At 37.2% G+C, this 16,333-nt stretch overlaps 1 protein-coding gene across 1 annotated transcript in view; it reads left to right on the top strand.

Moving 5' to 3' along the window:
- LOC106880154 (protein phosphatase 1 regulatory subunit 21) overlaps positions 1-16,333 on the top strand; it is a 39,513-nt gene that overhangs the window by 11,507 nt on the left and 11,673 nt on the right. The window contains exons 4-15 of the mRNA XM_052967688.1: positions 945-1,132; positions 3,127-3,185; positions 4,716-4,810; positions 5,717-5,922; positions 7,680-7,781; positions 8,995-9,083; positions 10,002-10,138; positions 10,771-10,863; positions 11,924-12,051; positions 12,928-13,095; positions 14,323-14,415; positions 15,839-15,940. Coding sequence (XP_052823648.1) covers positions 945-1,132; positions 3,127-3,185; positions 4,716-4,810; positions 5,717-5,922; positions 7,680-7,781; positions 8,995-9,083; positions 10,002-10,138; positions 10,771-10,863; positions 11,924-12,051; positions 12,928-13,095; positions 14,323-14,415; positions 15,839-15,940 — 1,460 coding nt within the window. The remainder of the gene's footprint in view (positions 1-944; positions 1,133-3,126; positions 3,186-4,715; positions 4,811-5,716; positions 5,923-7,679; positions 7,782-8,994; positions 9,084-10,001; positions 10,139-10,770; positions 10,864-11,923; positions 12,052-12,927; positions 13,096-14,322; positions 14,416-15,838; positions 15,941-16,333) is intronic.

Here is a 16,333-nt window from a genome sequence, read left to right as displayed (position 1 = left end):
CGAGGCTCCAGCAGGGGATGCTGGTGAACCCTGCTGTACTCTTTCACCACAACTTTCTCTCATTCTTACTTCCTGTTTCTGTTGTGCCTGTAATTCAAAGGGCCAGCCTTGTCACACTGTGTCACGCTGAATATCCCCGAGAACTACGTTAAGGGTACACGTGTCTGTGGAGTGCTCAATCACTTGCACGTTAATTTCACGAGCAGGCTGTTCCGTTGATCGGATCAACTGGAACCCTCGACGTCATAAGCGATGGAGTGCCAAGAAGAGAAGAAGACTTGATCTGTTAGAAATAAAAGCCAAATCTTCTCCACATTGCATCATGCTCTCTTAAATAAAGAGGAGGACTAAAAATGAACAATGTCACTTGTTTTGACTGTGATGCTCATTTACCACCATCATGTGATGTCAAGACAAGGGTACATACAAACACACACACACAGACATACATGCACACACTCATACGCACACGCCCCCCCACACACATATACATGCATGCATGCATCCATACATACTCTCTCTCTTTTACTTGTTTCAGTCATTTGACTGCGGCCATGCTGGGGCACCGCCTTTAGTCAAGCAAATCGACCCCAGGACTTATTCTTTGTAAGCCTAGTACTTATTCTATCGGTTTCTTTTTGCCGAACCGCTAAGTTACGGGGACATAAACACACCAGCATCGGTTGTCAAGTGATGTTGGGTGGACAAACACAGACACACAAACACACATGTATATATACATATACATATATACCATGAGCTTCTTTCAGTTTCTGTTTACCAAATCCACTCACAGAGCTTTGGTCGGCCTGAGGCTATGTACATACATACATGCATACGTACTTACATACATATATTCATGCATTCATGGATACATGCATGCATATGCATGCATGCACACACACACACGCACGCATGCATACATACGTAAATACATTCATTCATAATTGTATATAATGTTCTGCAGGTATTTGAAACCCAGCAAGAATATGACAGCCAGCTACATAAATTACAAGAACAACTTTCAAAGTATGAAAAGGAATCTAGTCAACACCATGAAGTTCTGTCTCTTACAGTTCAGAAAGGAAAATCTGAAGTTGAAAAACTACAACAGGATAAAGCGATGATGGAGGTGAGATGATATTTATTGTAGCTGTCATCATATTTCTCTTTTTCACTTCTTAATTGTCATTGTTTTAAATTCTTTGCTTTCACGATTGAATAGATTGGATGGCTTTGCAATACTACATCTTACTTCGAATGATCTCTCTGTTTTGCCATTTTGTTTGTGATACTCCTTGTTTCCATTCAATATATTTATCTTTGTTTGTTAGGTGTTTGGTTTAAAAAAAGACAGTTTTAAACGAACCACTGATAAATGAGAAATGGTTGAGCACTCCATTGGTTATGATAACAAATGTTTCAGTTGATTCAATCAATAGAACAGCCTGCTCATGAAATTAATATGCAAGTGGCATACATACTCTTCAAGACATACATACTCTTCAAGTAATTCTCAGGGTGATTCAGCATGACAATCAAATGTGACAAAGCTGGCCCTTTGAACTACAAGTGCAACCTATCTTTGCCAGCTGAGTGGTCTGAAACAATTTGAAATGAAGAGTCTTGCTCAAGAACTCAACTTGCTGCTAGGAATCAGACTCACAACCTTATAATTGTGAGTTGAATACACTAACCACTAACACCTTCATAATAGAACATTTGGCAAAATAGGCGTTGTTCCAAGATGCCCAATTTATTCCTTTAACTTACCCAATTGTCGCTTTTGAACAATTTTAAACAAACATAATATTGTTTCATGATTAGAAACAATCTATGATAACAACATAGATTAGTAAATAATAAAAAAATAATAACAGGAAAATATCAAAACAAGCAGAATCTTTGACTGATTGCCAACCAATGTTATGACAGATCAGTTCATTATAAATGTAACATGATTCACAAATGAGTGTACTGTGCTATTCCAGACCAGTAATGAATAAATCAGTGATAAACAAGGATAGATGTACTTCAATAAAAGTACTTTCTTGAGATGAAGTAACTTTATTTAACTACCTACGCTCGTGTCTTCTTGTATGGTCTGTTTCTTCCATAAGTGTTTTACAACATCAACTCAGTATTTTTTACACATTTACACTGAGTTTATCTCAGAAAGTAGGCTTCCACCCAATTAATCATACCTTTTCTTCACCAATTGCTCCCGTTTTTCTTACTTTAGGGTTCAGGTTCCACTTCCATTAAAGAATCCCTACCTATATAAACAGTAATCACAATAGTCTCTGGGTTGAAACTACAAAAGCTGAGAAAATTCAGGTGTTAAAAGCCAGGTGGTTAATGCTCAGCTGAGGCTGTTGCTCAGGTCAGTCCTAATTAAGTAGACATGATTAAACATGTTCCAGCTATGACCATCCTGTCTGCTTTTTTCAGTTTCATTTGTGACATAAGTGAAATTTTGCTGCTATTTCTAGTAGGTCGCACGACTCGTCTAAGTAGAGGCTCTCTTATTGATTTGCTAGCTATATCCCTTTTTACAGCTGATATATGTTGTCTATATTGAAATGTAGATGATTGAGATGCCAGAAACAATAATGCACTGTATTTAATTTTGTCCTTTTCAGTTGTAAGTTCAAACCTTATCAGGACTAGCTTAACTTTTCATCTTTTCAGGGCACAAACTGTCAAAAAAATACTAATGGTCTAAAAGTGACTTAATTATTCAAATGCTTCTCATACAAAAATATATTCTGTACTTATTTAACCCTTTCGATACCAACCCAGCTGAAACCACCTCTGGCTTTGTAGTACAAATGTCTTGTTTTCAATAGTTCTGAATTAGAATCTTCCACCAAACCTTAGTCACAATTTATGTTCCTAACACTAGCTTAATGATAACTTAGTTGCTTTACTAAAGAAACCCAGAGCATCTCAAAATAAATATGGTAACAAAAGGGTTAAGGAATCTACAGTAGAGTTTTATTTTATTTTAAATATACTCTGAACTTTCCTTATACTTTGTAGAAAACTAGAAAATGAGCAGAGATGGAAGCCCTCTTAAGTGATCACATATTAGCAGCTTTTATATGACTTTTATATGAATTTCAGGTGAAAATTCAAACTCAGCAGGGACAAATTCGAGAATATAAAAATCAAGCTGAAAGAATGTAAGTACAAGTGTACTCTTTTACTTGTTTCAGTCATTTGACTGCGGCCATGCTGGGGCACCGCCTTTAGTCAAGTAAATCGACCCCAGGACTTATTCTTTGTAAGCCTAGGACTTACTCTATCGGTGTCTTTTGCTGAACCGCTAAGTTACGGGAACGTAAACACACCAGCATCGGTTGTCAAGTGATGTTGGGGGACAAACACAGACACACACACACACACACACACACACACAACACACACATATATATATATACATATATACGACGGGCTTCTTTCAGTTTCCGTCTACCAAATCCACTCACAAGGCTTTGGTCAGCCCGGTGAACAATATTTCACAACACTTGCATTTGACTACATACAAAGCCTTGTTTTGGATGAGTAGATGGATGAAAGTTGTGGCATCTGTGCCTTGCCAACACAAACACACACACACATGTATATACTCACCTACATATATATAAATATGCATACATACATACATACACACACACACACACACACATATTTTACTGTAATATAATCGTCTTAGAATCCATATGTTTGGAAAAAATATATGTGCTCATATATTTATCAGTAGAGTGGGTTTATTAATCAAAGCATAGAGTATAAAGTATATTCATTTCAGCCAATCTTAGCAATCTATTCCGCACAGGGTCTTAAGGCTCTTGCCGCCTTACAGCCGTCTCAGATGCTTCGAGGCCAAGGGACATAACTCTTGATATATCCATTTTTCACCATATTTTCTCCATACCTGTCATTTCTGAATCTTACATGGTATTATCTAACACCCTGTGCGAAACCAATCGGTAAGAAATGGACCTGTAATACTGTATACTTTGACTTCATCGACATCATTATCATTTAATGTCCATTTTCCATGCTGACATGGGTTGGATGGTTCATCCAAAATGAAGACAAAAACCATTCCTCCATGTGAATGGTTTGAAAAATTGCTAAGATGTTAAGATATTTTTCTTAACATGAAACCAATGGTAGCCTTAATACATAAATAAAGGAATTTTATCCACCAATGTAGTGTTGAGCACTCATTCTCACTGTTCAACATTTACACACACATATATATGGTGTAGTGGTTAAGAGCGTGGGCTACTAACGCCAAGATTCCGAGTTCGATTCCAGGCAGTGACCTGAATAATAATAATAATAATAATATTAATACTAATGCTAGTAATAATAACATTGAAAAATACCTTAGGAATGAGAACCCAGGTTCGAAATTTCCCCAAAACACCTGATGAAGGCTCGAGGGTATATCAGCTGAAACGTGTTAACAACAAACAAGATGAGGACAAATATCCATCAAATGTAAATAATGTAAATAATTCCACATCTCTTAAATATAGAACAGTTTAGTTTATGTTTACATGTAACCCTTAACCAATACATATACCATCACTAATCTACCAGTTGTAGGGAGTATCTTCAGTTTTTTTCGTTCATTTCGACAAATGTTTTACTCATCTTTAATGTCTTAATCTTTCTTTTTCAACTTTTCACAACTGTAGTGAAGACCATCTTCGTGATGTTCAAAAACATTTAACTCGGAAACTAAATAATGCCACCAAAGTCATAGAAAGTAACCTTCCATTCATTGACTCAAGTAAGTGCTCAGGTCGCTTGTCTCTCTCACTTCTGTTCTTTGGTTGGTTCAATATTTTTCAACATTTACACCCTGTCTTAATTATATTTCCAATATAATATTTAGCTATTAACTGATGCATTCATATACACTGAGCACAACTGCTTTTCTTATTATGCATTACTAAAGAGTTCTTTACAACTGAGAATAAGGATTCATTCCTATGTACTCCTATGGTAATATCTATCACATTTTAAGGGCGGTGAGCTGGCAGAATCATTATCATGCGGGATGAAATTCTTAGCGGTATTTCGTCTGTCTTTATGTTCTGAGTTCAAATTCCACCATGGTTGACTTTGCCTTTCATCCTTTCGGGGTCGATAAATTAAGTACCAGTTACACACTGAGGTTGATGTAATCGATTATCCCCCTCCCCCAAATTGCAGGCCTTGTGCCTACAGTAGAAACGAATCTCTATCACATTTTATTCTAGATTTTTTCTTTTGTTTCTACTTGTTTCAGTCATTAGACTGTGACCAAACTAGGGCACCATCTTGTAGGATCTTTTAGTTGAATGGTTCGACCCCAGGACTTATTTTTTTAAAGCAAGCTACTTATTTTGCCAAACTGCTAAGTTACAGGGACATTAACACACCAACACCGGTTGTCAAGCGGGGGTGGGGAACAAAGATACACACACACACACACACACATATATACGACAGGCTTCTTTCAGTTTCTGTCTACCAAAACCACTCACAAGGCTTTGATCAGCCTGAGGCTATAGTAGAAGACACTTTCCCAAGGTGCCACGCAGTGGGACTGAATCTGGAACCATGTGGTTGGGAAGCAAACTTCTTACCACACAGCCATGCCTGCACCAATTGGCTTTTGTCAATTTTTGTTAAATTTCTTTTCTCCTTTCAGGTATATCAGAGTACAACAGCCTAAATCTACCAACGCATGACAGAAAATACCAACTGCAAGCCCGTGAACTAATGTCTCAAGCTGTTAACATTGTTAGTGCCTTTGCTCAGGCCTTTGCAAACTTCTGCTCTTATTCAGAACAACGAGCTCACAGTATATCTACAATGGAGTCACATGATCACCCACTTTCAGTTATCAATAAAAAGGTTAGATAAATCTTTTCATCTTTTCAAATGATTTGAATAAGCTGTGTCACTCTGACTGGAGAATTTTCATTGAATATATTACAAGCTTATTTGTACTGAATGAAGATAGAATTCAGCTCACAATTCATCTCGAACTCTAGGAAAAGAAGGGTTAAGCAATTAAGTTGCCACAAGATCCACCACTCAGTTAGTTATATTTCCATTTGCTATTTGGGATACATATTTTCTTATTAAACAAATGTTTAGTTCTTGTTCAACCTTGATCAAGCAAACTTGTTGTGGCTAATCGCTTATGATAAATATGATAAAAGAAAGCCACATTCTTGGTGTGAACTCACATCCACAGATTTGATTTATTGCTTCTTTTAATGGTATGCCTACATATTTTTTGCTTTTTGAAAACTGTGCCACAAAATTCTGATGCTTTCTTTTGAATGAAAATTGTTTGCCAATAGTAAGCAATATTTATTCACGTAACCAATATCTTGTAGTGAATATTTCCTTACTACTGCCATGGCAGAAATCAAAATTATACAAGAAATAAATTCATCGAAGCAAATGACTACTCCAAGTATATGCTATAATGAAGAGCACACTTTTTTAGACCCTCAGAGCTCTTCACCCTGGCAGAATGCTGTTGGCTTTTGGTAGCTCTTACCTTACAGATCCCTGCCACTGCCTCAATGCAATGGTACCTTAGCAGTTTCTGCCAGCTGCTTCTTATTTAAACATTAGAGCAACTAGCTTGTATGCAGACCAATTATTGCATCTTGAAAACCCTAGATTTGAGAATTAAATGGTAAAGTAGATGAAACATTTGAAATATTCCTTTGTTTCTATTGTTTAAACATTTCTGTTCTTGCAAAAATACACAAAACTATTTTCCAGGCTCCCAGCAAAATTCCCTGATATTTTATGTTTATGTAGTTGATAGTGGTAAAAGTACTCAGATATAAAATGTATGTATATCTGCTTCTATATGTGAAAAATGTACATGAAATACTTTTTTTAAATGGCACTTTTGAAAAAAATTCAGAGGGCCAGCTCATAAAAATGATTTAACACTCTTGTAGTTGTATAAACTTCATAGAGTCATTATGTATTCATTTCACTTCACATACACATAATTGTGGCCTTAAGCAAGGTACTTAACTATATATATTCTTTTGTTTATCTAATATTGATTTCTTGATACCTTTGGTTCCAAGACCTTGCCAAATTACTGATTTTTCTGAACCAAGAGGTCACTTTGGTCAACATACTCTAAATTAAACAAATATTAAATTTAATTAAATGATTAAATGAAATACAAGTACCTGTACATTCATTAAATTAGTGCAGATTATAAGAGGTTCTAGACCACCAGTGTTCAAAAGATCAGTGTTGTACCTGTAAATGTAAGCTAAGTGATGACAATACAGACTATTTACAAGCAAATTTTTAACTTATTGGCTTACTCTTGTGATTTCAAATAGCTTTGAGAGAGATAAAATGCATAAAAGTTGTAGAAATTCTTATAGTTACATCACTATAGATGGAACCAGTGATCTAAACCAAATACGTTTTTGAAAATGAAATAAATTTTTTTGCTTATTTTAGTTCAGAAAGAGATTTCATTTCTACTTTGAAGATAACCCAGTCTATTTCATACATAACCTACCACTGGTGTGATAGTTTTAGTCCATGTTTTATCTATAAAACATTTTGCAAATATAATTCTCTTTCAGTTATTGAAACTCATCTTTCTTTCTTTCTAGTATGCTCACTTTCTGTTTGAAAGTGCTCCATATTTTAAAAAACTGGAGAAAACTCTAAAAGAATTCAATGAAGAGGTTGGAGAAAATTGTTTTACAACATTGGTAAGTGAAAAGGAAATCTATTCTCTTCATTCTTCAACTGTCTTCCTCTTTCTCAAGCCTAGTTTTAGTTACTAATTAGGACAATTTCACTTATATTGGGAAAATCTTTGGTAAAGAGCTGATATCATAATTTCTAATAGACTTTATCCTATAAAAACAAAGTTTCATGTCTCTTATATTGAATCCAGAAACTTATGAGAAATGTCTAAACTAATTGCCAAAAGTCTTTCAGTTCTTTATCAATGTTATTATTATTATCATTTCTACCATGGCAGAATTGTTATCACACCAGGCATTTTGTCCATCTTCCAGTTCCGGGTTCGAATTCCACTGAGGCTGACTTTGCCTTTCATCCTTTCGGAGTTGATAAAATAAGTACCAGTTGAACAATGGGGCCAATGTAATCAACTTACCCCCTCCCCCGAAATTGCTGGCCTTGTGCCAAAATTTGAAATCAGTATTATTATTATTATCATTACTACTGCTGCTGTTACTATTATATAAAGAAGACTAACTGACCAAAACTTTGAAGCTACTGTCACTCCTCTTCTTATTAAGGTTTAATAAATATGTACTTTAAAGTATTGAGTAGTCCTTCAGTTTAATGTTAAATTGGTTTTTTATTCAATTTGACATAAAAGCAAACATCAATTATCATCATCATTTGGATGGATTAACAGGATCTAATGGGTCCAAGGACTGCATCACACTCCAGTGTCTACTTTGGCATAGTTTCTATGGCTGGATACTCTTCCTAATGCCAACCACTTTACAGTATGCACTGGGTGCTTTTATCTTGCCACTAGCGCTATTGAGGTTGTCATGTATCTTGCAAGACTACAAACCCCAAGGAAGAAGGGGTCGGTTTTATACTCTGGGATGAAGGATTAGAGTATAAGAGAAGGTGGAAGGGCAGAACACACTTAGTATGGGAGGCAGAGAATGATCAGTAGGAGCTGCAAAGAGATAGATAGGAGATGAGATGCCCAGGTGGTCCCCACAAAATACAAGGTAAATAGAAGTGGATGGGGCTATTGAAAGATTCTTAAGGGAACAGATGGTATAGATATGCATGTATGTGTGTGGGAGTATAAAATAAGTGCTCCATAAACTGATTTTTTTTTTAAAATATGTTTATTGAAAAATAAAAATAAATAATTTCAAATATTTAAAAAAGACCTGTTAGCAAAACACTTTTCTTGTACTTTTGCAGGAAACTGCTGTTGGCCTACAGCCTTTTGCCAAAGCATTCCACTTAGCTGCTGCTTATTTGAATAAACTGCTACCATACCAACAAGAAAGGTAAGAAATACTGAGTGGCATTGATTGCTTATGTTTTCTTCATTTTTCTTTGGTTGTTTGTTTCCATTTCCTCTGAAAAACATGCCTGGCCATGAGTAAATACTACTGTGTTTAGAAACAGGTAAAGATTGGCAACAGGAAGGGCATCCTGCTGTAGAAAATCTGCCCCAACAAATTTCATCTGACCTACGGAAGCATGGAAAAATGGATGTTAAATGATGATATATATGTATATATAAGGATTTATTTTTCGTAATGAGATAAAAAAAACCAAGGCTGTGTGCATTATAGAACATTTATAAATAGAAGGTCTTACAACTGTTTCCAGGATATTTATTATATCCCTTCATCGGAGACGGTGTGAGAGGATGGTTAAGCAATAGTTAGTTTAGATAAGATAGGAGATAGAGAGTGAATGCAAGGATATTGTATTTGTAAATCCAATGTTTAGGCAGAATGGTATACATATAAGATTCCAATACCTTGTGAGTAAAATCCAACAGTCTTTAAGATTGGTCATTGCATTTGTAAATCCATTATTAAGATTCCAATACCCTATGAGTAAAATCCAACAGTCTTTGAAATTGGTCATTCCAAATACAGAGTTTATACACAGTGTTATTGAATCAAGGGTTCTGTTTAACCATCCTCTCACACAGTCTTCGATGTTTGTCCCCCCAACATCGCTTGACAACCGATGGTGGTGTGTTTACGTCCCCGTAACTTAGCTGTTCTGCAAAAGAGACCGATAGAATAAGTACTAGGCATCCAAAGAATAAGTCCTGGGGTCGATTTGCTCGACTAAAGGCGGTGGTCCAGCATGGCCGCAGTCAAATGACTGAAACAAGTAAAAGAGTATATATGTTATTTATACACTATTTATATTTCTAAATGTATTTTCTTCTCTGATTTTTGCAGTCTTCACCAAGAATGTGCCCTGTCAACATGTACTTCGATGTTAGAAGCTAAAAACAAAGACTTAAGTCAGTCTTACCAGAAACTAAATGCTGTGATAAACAGACTTGATACTTATATCAATATATTGGGAGCTCAGAGTAAGTAATGGGTTTTAACTTTTACATAACATTAACATGGATAATCCTTACTTCACTAACCAACATGGGAGCCGCTAGAAATAGCAGCCAAATTCCTTTCAACTCACATTGAACAATGTGTAGTTGTGAGTATACAGTGAGAGGAGATGGGCATGTCTGGAATACTTTTAATTATAGGTCTGTTCTATCAGGGATGACTTCGGTCTAAGCAGTAAACGCTACCGTCTGATACTTTCTTTGGGTGCTAAGGGATATATTGGAACCACAGATTAATATATTTAGCAATTGGAATCTTCCAGATTAATATGAAATATTCATAAACTGATAATAGAAGTGATTTCTTGTGTAACATTCATTCATACACACTCACTCATACATACACGCTCTCACTCACACACACACACTCTCACTCATACACACACACTTTCACTCATACACACACACTCACTCATACACACACTTTCACTCATACATATACTCTCACTCATACATACACACACTCTCACTCATACACACACTCACTCATACATACACTCTCACTCATACACACATTCACTCATACACACACACTCTCACTCATATACACACACACTTTTAATCTTTTTTTTTTCTCCTTTTTTTTCCCTTTCCAGGTCATAAATCCTATTCCCATTGTAAGAGAAACCACAAAAGGTTCTTTTCAGAACTAACCACATCAGTAACTTACTTACATGAAGCTATCAAAGGTAAGTGCCAGCATCATCATCAGCATCATCATCATCATTGTTTTAATGTCCACTTTTCTTTTGCGGGTGGCACATAAAAGACACCATTTCGAGCGTGGCCGTTTTCGTGCGGGTGACACGTAAAAGCACCCACTACACTCTCTGAGTGGTTGGCGTTAGGAAGGGCATCCAGCTGTAGAAACTCTGCCAAATTGGATTGGAGCCTGGTGTTGCCATCCGGTTTCACCAGTCCTCAGTCAAATCGTCCAACCCATGCTAGCATGGAAAGCGAACGTTAAACGACGACGATGACGACGACTTTTCCATGCTTACTTGGGTGGAATGGAATTTGTTGAGTGGGGTTTTTCTGTGGCCAGATACCCTTCCTGGCTCAAACTCTCACCTGTCTGCAAGTAAGGTAATATTCCCCTGTGACCTGAAGCAAAGGGCACCCCTTATATGACAGTAGCACTCATTTACAACTATCATGCAATGTCAAGACAGGATGATAGTAACACACACATACATATTCATACATGTGTATACATAGGAGTGATTGTGTGGTAAGTAGCTTGCTTACCAACCACATGGTTCCAGGTTCAGTCCCACTGTGTGGCACCTTGGGCAAGTGTCTTCCACTATAGCCTTGGGCTGACCAAAGCCTTGTGAGTAGATTTGGTGGACGGAAACTGAAAGAAGCCGGCGAGCTGGCAGAAACGTTAGCATGCCGGGCGAAGTGCTTAGCGGTATTTCGTCTGCCACTACGAGTTCAAATTCCGCCGAGGTCGACAAATTAAGTACCAGTTACGCACTGGGGTCGCTGTAATCGACTTAATCCCTTTGTCTGTCCTTGTTTGTCCCCTCTATGTTTAGCCCATTGTGGGCAATAAAGAAATAAGGAAACTGAAAGAAGCCCATCGTATGTATATATATGTGTGTTTGTCACACACACACACACACACACACACACACACACACACAAATCAAATGTAGAATCACCTTTTTGTTTTTCTTTTTCATCTGAAGATGGAGTGAAGATAGCAAATAACCTTGGCATTTGTTGTGTTCTTTTAACTTCCAGATGTTTCCAAACACTTTAATTCCAAGATATCTATGGAACATCAACTTCCAACAGCTTCACAGTCTCTGAAGACTTCTGATGAGTGTATTGTTTCATCACTAGTCTCTCTCGTCACATCCACAGGCAAAGTAAGTAACTGATTAGTTCTTGTAACCATAACAGGTTCCCTAACAGTATATAAACAAACATATGACAATGTGTAGTTACACAGTTGTTAGACAGTTGTTATAACATATATTCTGACCGTACATTGGCTAATTTGTTGTGTTCTATATATCATGCACACATAACAGTGGTTAAATATAGAAATAATACATTTCTACATCTCTCAGAGAGATTTATGCAGTAGTGATACGATGAAGTAGTTGTATGCTGTCAACTTAATGTGACAGTCCCCTGAAGGGAATAATACTACTGTTGGTTAGACCTAGGAAGCTGCACCACTTCCTGTCGGCCTTGACACATAAGGACACAGGAAATGTGTCAAGGCTGACAGGAAGCGGTGCAGCTTCCTAGGTCTAACCAACAGTAGTATTGTTCCCTTCAGGGGACTGTCACATTAAGTTGACAGCATACAACTACTTCAGTGGTTAGACAGTTGTAATATGTTTTGAGATAGTAAATAACTGAATAACTCTAGCTACATGTACAGGGACAATGGATACTAGATACCGTGTTTCTCTGGCACTAAGATGGAAAACACATTGTTACTATCACATTGTCTCATTCACATCACCCCTCACTGTCATACACCTCTCGTAGCTGTACACACCTCACTTTTACGTACCTTTTGTTGTCATACACTGCTCATGTTCAGACCCCTTTCACTGTCATACATCTCTCACTGTCATATACTCACTTTTACTACCTTTTACTGTCATACACCAAATTGTCATACATCTCTCACTATTATATACTCATTACTTTCACATATCTTTAGGTATCCTATACACACACACACACACACACCTGTCACCTTTTAAATTGATTACTTTTCTACTTAGTTGTCAGCGTTTTTATCTGGAAACCAAGACTTCCTTACCCAACGAGTAAACTATCGCCTGAGAGGCAGCAGCACTGGTGATACAACCCAACACCAAGAGGATCACACAAACCCAATTGTGGCCTTGTACCGTGAGCGAGCTGTTAAATACCTAGAGAGTATACAAAGTGTAAGTATCATCTTTTTTTTCTTTTATTTGTTTTAGTTATGGGACCCGGCAAGCCAAGTGTGACCGTAGCCATGGCCTATACTAGTGTCGCATAACCAGCCCATTTAAGAGTACCCTTCAATCATTGGGGATTATGCTGTGCTTGAGAAGACCTGTTGAGTCAAGTGAAATCATTGTCATGGCCAATGCCAGTACTGCCTGACTGGGTCCCGTGCTGGTGGCACATAAAAAGCACTATATGAGCATGGTCGATGCCAGTGCATTCTGACTGGTCCTGTGCCAGTGACACGTAAAAAGCACCATTCAAGCATGGTCATTGCTAGTGCCACCTGACTGGCTCCTATACCGGTGGCACGTAAAAAGCATCATTCAACCAAGGTCATTGCCATTGCTGCCTGGGTTGGTGTTAGGAAGGGCATCCAGCTGTAGAAACCTTGCCAGATCAGACTGGAGTCTGGTGCTGCCTCCTGGCTTGCCAGTCCTCAGTCAAACTGTCCAACCCATGCCAGCAAGGAAAGCGGACATGAAATGATGATGACTGCAGCCATGCTGGGGCACTGCCTTGAAGAACGTTTAGTTGAATGAATTGACCCCAGTACTTATTTTTTTTTAAGCCTGGTACTTATTCTATTGGTCTCCCTTTGCCAAACCACTAATTTACAGGGATGTAAACAAACCAACATCAGTTGTCAAGCAGTGGTGGAGTACAAACACTGACACAAAGGGACATACACACACACATATATATATGACAGGCTTCTTTCTGTTTACCAAATCCACTCACAAAGGCTTTGGTCAGCCCAAGACTATATTAGAAGACACTTGCCCAAGGTGTTACACAGTGGAACTGAATCTGGAACCATATGATTGGGAAGCAAGCTTCTTAACCATACAGCCATACTTACACCTATTACTTGATATTTTAAAAGTGATGTTATTCATATCCAGTCTTCTGTGGAAAACATATCAGGCCATGGAAAATATTACTTTGCTTGGAAACAGGTAAAGGTTGACAACAAGAAGGGCATCTGAAGGGCATCAACAAGAAGGGCTCTAGAGAATGTGCTCCGACAAATTCTGTCCAGCCCATGCAAGAATAAAAAACGTGGATGTTAAAATGATGATGCTGGTGATGACTAAACCCTTAAAACCATTAATGTTTTGAGGCTAAGATCTTGTTTCTTCATTATGTTTATTGTTATTGACAAAATATATTTCTATTTCCAGGCTCAACCTGAAAGTGTCCCCCATAGAATGGCCATACAAAACAGAAAGATGCTTCTCAGTTCAACAGAAAGTAAAGAAAGTCTTTTGAAACAGGTGAATAATAAAAGAATTTGTCTTTAGTTTATATAGACTATTTACAACTATTATATATATATAAGCAGAAACACCACCCTCTGGGTGGTTTTCTGCTAATTATCAAATACCGTAAATCCTCGAGTATAATCCACATTTTTTTCCCAAAATTTAAAATCCTTAGTGCGTACTATATACAAGGTTAAAAATGAAAAATATTTGCTAAGCAATGTCCGAGTCTCTATTTGCTGTCCGGCAATGTTTATTCAGACGCATTTTGTGATGTCGGGCTTGTAACTGGTAGTGATAAATATGTAGAGGCAATTTACTTAATATTTATTATTCACTGACGTAATTAGTTATTTCTTTATTTTCTGCAAACAAAGTGCACAAAAAAGCGGTCACACATCTGCTCGGGGCAGGAAGTCGAAGTCTTTATTGATAGCATAACAAACCATTGATATGTACACCAGAAGTTGGTGTACAGTATGTAGACCAGAAATGGAAAATCGATTTTCATTGATAAAAATGAACTATTTGTAGAATCACAAAGAATGGTTAACAGTTAAATGAATAAACAACAGTTAAGTAAATTTAACATAGAATATATACCACCACACTTAATTTTATACCTTTAGTTGTGCAGTATGTGTAGTAGGCAAGGTGAAAATATGCGGGTTTCACTCAATTGAGCCTCAAGCCTTTTTTTGACACCCTTTGTAAAAATGTCCAGACATGAATGTAGACAGCCATCATATTGCATTTACTTTCAATAACAGCATAAAACAATAAACTGGAGATCCATTGCAATTTTATAGATGAAGTTCAAGCTTATTGTATTATGGTCAATTCTGCGACCCACTTCAATCAGCGCACGCCCGGGGTACTGCCCCTCCCCACCCCCCAGTTATGCTACTGTGTGCGTGCATGGCTGCATATGGCAAGAAGTTTGCTTTCCAACTATGTGGCACTTGGGAAAGTGGACTGACAGAGAGAAACCTAAAGGGGGCGAGCTGGCAGAAACGTTAGCACGCTGGGCGAAATGCTTAGAGGTATTTCGTCTGCCATTACGTTCTGAGTTCAAATTCCTCCGAGGTCGACTTTGCCTTTCATCCTTTCAGGGTCAATAAATTAAGTACCAGTTACGCACTGGGGTCGATGTAATCGACTTAATCCCTTTGTCTGTCCTTGTTTGTCCCCTCTGTGTTTAGCCCCTTGTGGGCAATAAAGAAATAAGAAACCTAAAGTCTGTTGTGTATGTTTATGTGTATCATCATAATCATTTAGCAGACACTTTCCCAGGGTGCCACACACGTGAAATGACCCCAGATCATGTAGTTGGCTAGCAAACTCCTTAACTACACAGCCATGCCAGCATCTAAATTTTGTATTCTAAATGTAAATCCACTGTGATCACTATATTCTATGCTGACATATTTTTCAGTTGCAAACTTTCCAACAAAAAGTAGGTAAACTGGAACAACAGAAGGAACATTACATGCTTGAACTGCAGCTTCTGAAAATGAAATATGAAAATGAAATCCAAGTAAGTGATTGTCTCAACTCTTGGCTTCTTACTCTCTTGCTATCACATTTCTAGACTCTTGTTTTTCTAATAACTCACTCATACCCTTTTGCTCTCCTAATTTCAACAAATTTGTTAAATGGATTTCTTCTTCGCCCACAGAACTTGTCATGAGGAACTCAGCCAGCTGTTATTAACAATTCACTCACACACACACACATATGTGTGTGTGTATATATATGTATGTATATATGCATATACATATGTATGTGTGTGTATAGATATATGTATGTATATATGCATATATATATGTTAATATAAATGTATATGTGTGTGTGTGTAAATATATGTGTATGTGTGTGTGTGTGTATATATATATATATATATATATATATATATATATATATATATATA

This window comes from Octopus bimaculoides, chromosome 4 (assembly GCF_001194135.2).
Source record: "Octopus bimaculoides isolate UCB-OBI-ISO-001 chromosome 4, ASM119413v2, whole genome shotgun sequence".
Taxonomy (NCBI): Eukaryota; Metazoa; Mollusca; class Cephalopoda; order Octopoda; family Octopodidae; genus Octopus; species Octopus bimaculoides.
Note: the sequence above shows the minus strand (reverse complement) of the source record. Positions and strands in the feature narration are given on the sequence as shown.